Below are 10,896 nucleotides of genomic sequence, written 5' to 3'. Positions count from 1 at the left end.
CACTTATGGGCCCCGAACGAGCGGAGTTGTTTGCCCGGGTCCGACCCCATTCGGGCCCAATAGGACACGCGGACATGGTGGCAACCGAGGCCAATTTTGCGGGCTTTACTAAATTTGCCAGAGCGTACAGGGAGCGGGACACTCTCGACTCCCCTTGCGACTCTTCAAATTAAAGTTACTCTGATATTTGCCATATAAATTAACATCATGCATTCGCACTTCAGTGCAAGGTTGTATCACCAGTCCCGTGCGGCTCTGCTCGGGACAAAATGAGGGCTTAAATTCTTTGATCTGGTACACGTAAGGGTTATGTTAGGCGGCCGCGTATGACGTGGCTGCATATACATAACGGGTGCGGAGGTGGGAGTTTTACACACCATGTCCTACTAATTTATATTATAAAACATCTTTAGATGCAGAGCGATGAGACTGAAAATGATTATTTACCAGATGAAACACATGTTAGTGAATAAGTGTGTCCTTAAACTGCCTATATGTTGCTTATTACTATTATGTAATGTATATGTGAGTAAATAATTGTGTGAGGTACATAATTATTATTTGTAATAAAACCCTGTAAAATGATAAGTAATAATAAAAAGTGTGTCTTAAACTGCCCATGTCTTGTTTATTTACTGTTGTGTATTTGGTGCAAGATGTGCCCTATGTCACTCCTATTTTCCTCATTTTCCAGTATTTTCAAACAAAACCTGTCTGATTATCCGCCATGAGCTTATCAATTTATATTTTTTATAACCATGCTCATGATGTGTATTAAAAGAGTTAATAATATTAATTATTGATGAGAAATAAACAATTGTTTGTACTGAACAATTGATATATTTGACATAGACACTTCTTACATTAGGCCCAGATTACTAAACTTGTGTCTAGTGCGTAATGCGCTGGCTTTTTATCCAGGATTTCCAGGTTCGATCTCGGTAAGTCTAACATATTGCAGTCTAGGTCCTTTTTCTTTCTGGTCTATTAAAGAGGAACTTCTCGGGTGTCTTCAATAGTTGAGGTATCCAAAGCACAACGTAGTCACCACACTTTCATGTGTGAGATGACAGGGAGATCACTGTTGTACAACATTATATACCTTCCTCACTGTGTATATCATTTTTATCACACATTGACGAGGGATGGAGGTAGGCTGTTAAGATTCGACATAAATATTGCATATTAAACTTTGTCAGTCATACGTATTTGTTTTCATTGAACTAAGACTACAAATTGTAGATAGTGTAGGCTCCAAAGACATTTCTCAATATCTTCTTTTCAAAGATATCTGATTAAAAGTTTTTTACACCATAGTACCAGAGTACCAGTGGCATGCGGTCCATGCTGCATATGCAGAGCACCCCCAGAAATATTTGATAAATTACTATGTAATAATATTATGTATTTATTGGACAATTGCATGGTAATTTTTACTTCTTCTAAAGGTTCCATATATTGACTTGAGACTTTCAAGTCTATCATTATTATTCATGTTGAAAATATCGCAGACCTACCACTCCACAATACTGTGTATCATAGGTACTATCCACCAAGACTTAATTGGTTGATATAAACACACCACATAAGCGTTAAGTTCGATAATGTTGACAGCAAATACAGTCGAACTTGGTTAATACGATCTCGGACATAGCGAGATCTCGGATGTAATGAGGAAACATTCGTTGACATCTTGGATTATGATTTTCTCCATACATTTATTCACTGTTATATTGAGCAACTTATCGGATATACCGAGCTAAAATACTATTAATGTGTAGATCGTTTAAAAACATTTCGACCCTAAGCAATAAAATCCGATCGGACAAGATGCTGCCGGGGGCGGATTACGTTTATGACACTAGTTAAGTGTTGATGTACCTACCTAATTGTTGTTTTCGTCAACAATAATGAAAAAGTGTTCACTCATATAGTTGAAATTCCATGTAAAAAATCCAAGGTTTGTGAAGTCGGTAGGTACCTACCAGCGTTCATTACAATAAACAACTACTTTTGTAGTTTATGAATACCATGCTTGTTTCGGGGAAAAATTCTAATTGTGTATTTATGTTTGAATTGCGACTTTTTGTGTTATGTGACCGCTCATTTAAAAATACCTATTCTCTGATATAACAAGTACCACTTATAACGAGCAAATTCAGTTGGTCCCATATTCCTCATAATAACCAAGTTCGACTGTATATTTAGACACTGAATAGCTATTTATCTAGGCCGTCTATTCAATAACAATAATTAGTGATGATTTATACAAGTGATTTTTAAATTGCTTTGTTTCACGGTGTCCTAATTATATCAATTAGTACGATGGGTCTGTTGTAGTGTAGATGTAGTCTGTGGTTCACTACACAGTTTCTCAAAACTACAACATATTTTTTTTTCAAAATTACAATTGCTCCACTGCACTACATAAAAGGTTTAACTCGCTTATAACGAGCAAATTCAGTCGGTCCCATCTTCCTCGTAACAACCAAGTTTGATTGTATGACTTAGTTAGAGCGATGAGCAGATGGAAATAATAATTGTAACCATTTTTAAATTTACCCTATGTACCTATATATTACCTCGTGCACAAGGTTAAGTTTTTCCACTATAGTGGAATGTAATAAATTGAAATACAATTTTTTTCAAAAGCAATACAAGGAAAAGTTACCACGCCTATGCATATCACATAATATTGTTGACGCTAAACAAAATATAAAAGGTTTTGGCATATTTTCACTGCTACTGATGATGGTGACAATAGAAAGGTTCGAAATAAAATACGACAATTTGGCTTTTTATTTTATTGTATGCATATGTAAAACTTTAAACGATTATATTACAGGCAAAAAATAAATGATCTGTATATTTTCATGTTACAACATTCATTATACCATTTTTTTTTCAATGTATATTGGCAACACAGATTATACTGTGGTGGTGAACTGACCTACTTCACATGTATTTAAAAAAAAAAACGCTTTATTTGACGTATCGTATGACATAACACAACCCAAACTGTATGGTACCTAATGAAGACATCCAAGTAATGATTTGATATTTAATTGTCGACAAAATAATCATCGGGAGGGCGACAACCCGCGGTGGGTCCTGACTTCCTCCCATAACTCTCTATATCTCTCCATATCCGCAGTGGTCATTTTCCAGTTGATATCACAAATATACTGCAGTCATTGGTAGCTTTGTCTTGCCAGTCATAAAATGTATGTATTTATGGGAGTTTTTGTGTAAAAACATAATTCGTGGGTCGGGATGTGTAGTCAGGTAAGTCACAAAACAGCAAAAATGAGATATGAATGCCAATATACTAAAAAAAAAAATCTTTCGTTCTGTGTAGTCAGGTAAGTCGTACGTCTCACCATTGGCGAGATGCATTTTCAGTCAAAACATATTTTTTATTTTACGGGGTGTGTACACAGTTAAGTCACATGAGTAGTCAGATAAGTCAACATTTTGTGTGACTTACCTTACTACTCATAGTTGGCTTACCTTCAAACGTTATACCTACTCAGTGTTGATTTTGTGAATCTAGCGTATTTTTAAAGATATTTTGAGAAATTTTGAAAAAAAATAACAACAAAACGTAAGTAAAATAGTCATATTATAAATATGACTTATAAAAATAAGTGGGTTTGTGTATTATTTGTAAATTATACAAAATTTACCAAATTTATCGAAAATGATTTATTTAAATCTAAAAACACGTACACAATATCTAAACAAATAATCTTGCTTCTAGGTTCAACCACACACTCCAATAACTTGTATGTTGAGGATTCAGATGACAGCATAAAAGATCCTGAGTTTAATATTTGAGAATTATTAGTCTAATTTACCATCTGATGATAGTGACGTTGAAGAACCACACCCTTCGTTCTCAAATAATGCTTCCACGATTACACATCACAACAATGTTTTAACCTGTAACCCTCATTCTCGATTCATAAGAAATAATCATCAAAAACGTAACTTAAAGGATGATACAAAAGTCTTGACAATTTGTGACTTATCTGACTTCACATCCCGACCCACGATATGTTTAATGAGATACTTATAAGATTTTTAAACATCCATATCTCCTAAATTTATAAACATGGAATAAGTCAGTTCATCACTAAGGCAATAACAGTATGTAAGATATTCTTTCAAGGTTTACTAAATTATACAATCTTAAATGACTATAATCAATGACAAAATCGTTAGTACATAAATTGTCTATTGGCAACATCATGTCCGTACTTATTTATTTAGTCATTGCATTTGACATAACAAAAAAATCTACAAACTTATTAATATAATTATTACTATAACGTATGAATCACCGATGTTCACCATACCACTTTAGATCTACAGGTGACAGCCACCTATGACAGCCCCCCATGTTGTTCTGTATGGCATATTTCATCGTGTACCTGTTCAGGTTTATTTCTTCTAAGTGCTTTGCTTTGGCCGCCTCCTTCTCCATTATAGCTTGAGACACGGGTATCGCTCTGAAGGGCATCGCGTGCGCTATGGCTTTTAAAATTGTAAGAACCTGTAGAAGTAAAAGAATTGAATCCATGATTCGTTTGGCCATAGTTGACTGAAGATAATGATACTTCTAGCTTACAACATGCTTGATTAGTGCGGAATCGAAAGATCCGGATATCCCGGGATTGCTGGAATCGTATTTGTGAACCAAAGAAGTAGAATTTGCTTCTAAACCGGATCACTGCCAGAGATGAAATATCTCGTCTAATAATCCATGGGCGCCAGAGATGAGATTTCTCGTGAGTAACTGATTATTTCATTTAATCAACTAATTTAAAAATGGGACACAATATACCTACTGATGCTATTATCCAAATATATCCTAAATCCATTTTTTCAAGAAAAACTGTTTTTCGCATACAAAAAATAATTGGTGAGTTAATTATGATTCATTTTTAATTTAATTAAAATTTCCCAAATTTTTTACAGTAGCCAAAAGGTAATAAATCAATAGATACAATATATTAAAAAAATATGTGCACATATAATTAAATTTTCAATTATTTCCAGGAAAATTACAATAATTATTTTGCCTAATATCTTCAAATTATCCGCTGTTCATTTTTACCAATACCAATCGTGAAATGTTGCAAAATCTTCAAAATTGTAAGTCAATTGAAAACTCCAAAAGAAAGTTTTACCAAATATAATATTTTGTCTATAAATAACCGGTATATGAAATGTTTATTGTGCATGTTAACGTAAGAATAATTTGAAATAGTGCTATAACTATGGATAGTTTATCAAAGTAAATATGGCTATATTTTCAATTTTGGAACAAACATGATTAAAATAATCCAGGGTTCGAACTGTTTATTTTTTCGTTTCGGTTCCGGTCAGAAAGTTTAAGGATTGTTGAGACTTCATGGATCCCTACGATACACAAAATTGTTTTTCTACGACCATTAGACCATGACATCTCGGCCCTTAGGCTAATATAATGTATATCAATTTTATTCCAAATGATGTTCAAAACCAACCTCTGAATATTCACATTTTCCTCCAATCTCCATGATGATCCTTCCGGCTTTGACAGGCGTGACGTACCTGTCGATAGGGCCTTTGCCTCCGCCCATTCGCTGTCCTTGTCCTTTTTTAGTCAGCGGTTGCCAAGGCGGATCCACGCGCCAGATTGAAAACATGCGGCGGGCGTCGATCTTGCGCGCTACTTGAAGACGTATGTACTCAAAGTGTTCAAACTCCATGCGACCACCGCAAGTTGCCTGTAAAAAATAATCTTTTTTGAAGGGTTCTTATACAAAGCTTATATACATACACACTTGCTGGATTTAATTGCATATTTAAATTGAATAACACTGATATGTGTTACCTCGGAGTGCAAAGCTCTTAATCAGGTGTATACAGGCTGTTCAAAAAGTACCCGACCTTTATTTTTTCTGTGGAAACAAATGAAGTACAGGAACACCTCAATTGGGGAGGTGGAAAATATCTTCATGCGTACGACTGATTTTTTTCTGTCCGCAGAGAGGTTCAGTTGATTTCAATCCATCAGTGAGTGGGAAATGTATAATTTTCATATCACACAAAATAATAATACGATTCGAGTAATATTGCATCAAATTTTGTATTAAGATTTTTTCTATTTGGTATGTTTCTTAGGTGTTTTTTAAATGATGTATAGTACACTCTCAGTAATCCGCCGCTCAATTATCCGACAATTACTATAATCCGCCGTTATTTTTACTAGTTGGAAGCACAAAATCAAGCTCTATAATTCGATTGTCAAATTCAGTAGTCCGCCGCGTACAAGTATAGGTATAACGCAGATGAGACGGGTTTATTTTGGAAACTTCTCTTCGTAAAATGTACGTTCATCGCGAAGAAAGTAATGTACCAGGGAGGAAAGTGCCCAAGGACTGCATCACAATTATGCCGTGCTCCAATGCAACCGGGACACACAAACTGAAGCTTTTGGTCATAGGGAAAGCCGGGAATCCTCAGCCATTCAAGAATATCTGCCTCACTGAATAACTGGTTGTGTCAAGTGATTTACTGTTTAATATTTAGTTAATAAACTTAGTTTATATAATTACAAGATAAAAAGAACTTTTTATATACGTTTTAAAATTTTTTGTTGATTCATATAAACTTGACTTGACTAGCTTAAACGATCAAAAAAATTTGTACTTGATAGACATACTGAATAATGAAATCTCATTTCATATTGATTTCCATAGTAACGCACGTATATATTATTAAATAATTTAGTTGCTAGGACCCTCTAGTAACCAATAATGGTATCGAAATAACTTTTCATACAAAACAGAATTAACTAAAAATGAATTCAATTCTACTTAAAGATGGCTAAAAGTATTAAAAAAATGCATTGGCATCGTGTTCTGATATATTCTAAAAGTTTCAAATGTCAAGCTAGTCGGGAAGTTAGTTAAAAATCGATTGCAAGATTTGTACCGGACAAACAACCACCGGACAAATAAGAATACGACCTAAGAAAAACGTTGTAAAAATATGTAGAATTTAGTAAATACCTGATTTTGATTATAAATAAAACCGTAATTTGCTAGTACAAATTTCTCAAAAAAAAAAACTATTTTTACGAAATACCTGTTTTAATTTTTACCATATTTTGTATGTACGCACTATAATCCGCCACTTTCACTAATTGGAAACTTGTCTGGTTTTTGGGGAGGCAGATTACTGAAAGAGTACTGTATGCTCAATAAAGAATGTTACATTCTCAAATCTTGTGAATTATTTCTTGAATACAAAAAATATTTTATTAAAGAGTTTCCACTGTTTCAAATGTATGATTTATTTGTGCTTCCCAGCAACTGACATTCGGACAGTTTTTATAAGTTGCATTGTGTATTACAGAGAGTTGGGGACGCCTTCGAGATGTAGTTTTTTAGACTTATTCCCGAAGGTCCTTGGAATGACAGGGTTGATGTCCTCAACGAAGTGGAAAAAGGGAGAGACTAAACATAATCAGTGCATCCATTCTATACACAAGGCTGCTATCGAGGATAGTTTATCATATTTGAGTATTGAGATATTAAATATAATTGTTACAATAAGTTAGCTGTCTAAACTAAACTATCTATCTCGCTCTAAAAGTTAATACAGCCAAGAGAGGTGCTGTTAACTTTTTGACAATTCAGACGGTTAACTTATTGTAACAATTAACCGCTTCAATACATAAATGTGATAAAACTACCATCGAAAGCCGCCGATCGCAGCCTTATGTATAGAATAGATGCCCAGAGCCAAATTCAAAATGCCTATTAAAGCCAAATCTTAATTTATTCTGACTCCATGCAATAGTAAGACCGCTGCCTTTTATGTGTCTTGTGCCTAGAAAAAAAAACCGTGTGTGTACTTATGTACGCACATTAGAAGTTATACTTCTTTGGCGTAAAAAAACCAAAACAATGTTAGTGATATATATACATTAGTGATAACCTAGATTCTTCGACTAGCTCTTAATTATCTTGTTACATTACACACTCAAGAAAAAGAGTCGCTTATTGGTTTATTTCTATACACTTTAACTTATATTACAAAATTTTATAATTATTTCCCGTTGTTTTTATTTTTAAATTAACAACTGTCACTCTGACGTTTAATCGATTGTTTACGTAACAGGACAATTCTACTATCAAACTTGTGTTTGTATACAGCTGACTGATTCGAAGCTAACTTCATACTGTCACGCACTTTCGTAACGGCTCTCAATTTCACTCTCTACCAAACGGCGCAAAAGAAGTATAACTTCAATAAACTTTGCGACATATGATGAGATTTTACTAAATAATAATTGAGAGAAACCTGTGACCTTTGGATAGTTTTACTGAAGCAAACCAGTGATGCAGATTTACATACCCCCAGTGGCGAAGGGTGGAGGTAGGCTGTTAAGATCCGACATAAAAAGTGTACACTAAACTTTATCAATCAAATGTATTTGTTTTCATTAAAGGTGATGTCTTTACTAAGCCTTTCTACCAGAGGCACCTAGCGGAGAAATATGAAGCTTGCAATTTGAGATATTTTTTTGATAATTTACAATTTCAACTGTATTAATTAATAAATATGTATCTAAAAACATTAAAAAGATATTTTTTTTTATTTTAAGTCAAAGATAAACCCACAATTTAAGGAAAATGTTCTAAATTTTTATTTATATCAAATTGAGCTTCAATATTGTGACCATACCTAAATAAGATAAGTATATCCATGCACGTGTACTGGCGCTATAATGTTGAAAAGGTAACAATTATTATAGTGAGTGAAAATGACCAATGTCTTATAGCGCCTGTACACATGCATGAAATTACTGTCGGCAATTGTGCTTATTTTAAACTGTCATGACAATAACTGTTACACGTATAACACGTAAAAGTGCTGACTGTCTCTACAATCTCATTCTTCAAGAGTAAGCGAGACGCGACGTTGTCATTTTATACTACTATCTGACAGTTCGTATTGAAAATCGGAGCTCAAAATGAGTAGCTCATTTTTTTGCCGGCAGGTTCGCTACTATCGCTCTACTGTGCAGGCGCCGATCGAAAGTAATCCTAGTTGCGCGCAATAAATCATCACAATTTAAAATCTTCCAATCTTGTTTGATTTATGCACGCAATCTTGCCAACTGCAGGATAATACATATTTCCCCATACATTTTCTTACTGTGCATAGTACATCCATGCATGTGTAAACAGGGTATAACAAACCAAAATCAAAATGTCTGGTTAGCTTAGAGCCATAGTAAAAATTCCTTTAATTAATAACATATCTACCTACATTAATTATTGATTAATAATAGGGGTCTTGCGACTGGTTCTCCACCGTCGCGCGCTGCCTTCTGTCAGTGAACGCAGTGTTGCCAACCGAACTATAATTTTGGTCCGCGTACTATTAAAAAAGTATAGTACGTCAAAAACACCACAATTTTGAAAAATGGAATTAATTGAATTCGCCGGTTAGCATATTTATTTTTTACATTTTCAACATGTCCTATAATTTTTGTCGAAATACTATCATTTCTTGGACCGCGTACTCTAAGCGCCGGGCCACACCGGGCAACTCTGGTCTCAAGACCAGTCGTGTGACTGTGGTCTCTCGGGCGATTTACTCGGGCGACTTGCAGGCGACCAAAGAGGCAGCCGATAAATAATAATGAATGTATACGCAAGTTATGCAAAAAATACGTTCTCTCCGCGGCGTGGCTGCCCGCGAGCCCGCGACTGATCGCCGAGTGTGGCAGCGCTCAATACATAGCTAATATGTTTTCATACATCGCTACCGATCGCCCGACCAGAGAGACCGGGAGACTAGACCGAGCGCAAGAACGAGATTTTACTGATCGCCCGACTTTATTGCTTGTGCGACTACTGGGCGACCAGGTGTGGCATGGTCCATATAACTGCATACATCGGTCTGGTCTCGGCGACTGGTCTCGCGACAAAAGTCCATGACAAAAAGATAGCTGAATTCAACAATGGCGACTGACAGTCAAAGACGGCGGACGATCAGTCACAAGCACAAATAATTGTATTGTCTACTTACAACAACTCCATATTGTTTCAACTGGAGCTTGTTATGGAGTTCTTCAGGTCCTCTCATATATCTGATTCGTTTCTGCATCTTTGGTGGTTTTATTGTAGACGGAAAAACGGGAACTTTTTCATAAAACCTTAATTTCGGCTTCTCCGGTATTTCGATTCCTGGCACAAATACAAACGAAAAACGATTATTGTCATGTTATTATCGTTAGAAAGTCAATTAAATGAATATTATTGCGTAGATATAATTTAACAAACCTTCGTAACTCGGAGGAGGAGGAAAATACTTGATGCCACATCTTGGCGTAAGGTTTATACATTTTCCGATGGTTGATACTGCAATATAAAAAAATATATAAATTGAAATCACTCGAAAAAATAAAATACAGCTATAGTATTCAGAGAATAATGGTAAACTCACTTTTAATTACTTCATTATATAAAGTTTTGAGGCACTGCATTTCGGCCAGAAATTGATAAAACAATGTAACCTAAAAATTAGCTGTCACTAAAAATACTGTGTTGCCATCTATTTATCACCGAAATATTATCAGGTTCGTATCATTGAAACTGAATCAAACAAAACTAACGGAGATTGGATTCGTTAGGTTTCGGACCGTTTCGCAGAATGTATACGGGAACGAATTTCGCGTTTGACAGATCGTCATTAGTCTATGAACGGTCAGAAGTGGTTTACGTTAGGAGTAGTTATTAAGTAAACATACTAAAAGTCCCCGCCCCTGGGAGGTGAGCTTAAGGCGGGAGGGATGTCGAAAGGTCCCATTTTTCGTTTTTCGCTTATATC

General features: G+C 35.1%; 1 protein-coding gene across 1 annotated transcript; it reads right to left on the bottom strand.

Moving 5' to 3' along the window:
• Positions 1-2,792: 2,792 nt before the first annotated feature.
• Positions 2,793-10,601, bottom strand: mRpL16 (mitochondrial ribosomal protein L16). The gene is made up of 5 exons (XM_085957449.1): positions 10,513-10,601; positions 10,350-10,427; positions 10,096-10,253; positions 5,532-5,774; positions 2,793-4,555 (listed from the first exon to the last, which is right to left on the bottom strand). Exons 1-5 carry the CDS (start codon positions 10,550-10,552, stop codon positions 4,340-4,342), a joined length of 735 nt encoding a protein of 244 aa, XP_085813575.1. The 5' UTR covers positions 10,553-10,601; the 3' UTR covers positions 2,793-4,339.
• Positions 10,602-10,896: the final 295 nt, after the last annotated feature.

This window comes from Rhyacophila brunnea, unplaced genomic scaffold (assembly GCF_057557595.1).
Source record: "Rhyacophila brunnea isolate RB1 unplaced genomic scaffold, BYU_Rbru_1.0 scaffold_7, whole genome shotgun sequence".
NCBI lineage: Eukaryota > Metazoa > Arthropoda > Insecta > Trichoptera > Rhyacophilidae > Rhyacophila > Rhyacophila brunnea.
Note: the sequence above shows the minus strand (reverse complement) of the source record. Positions and strands in the feature narration are given on the sequence as shown.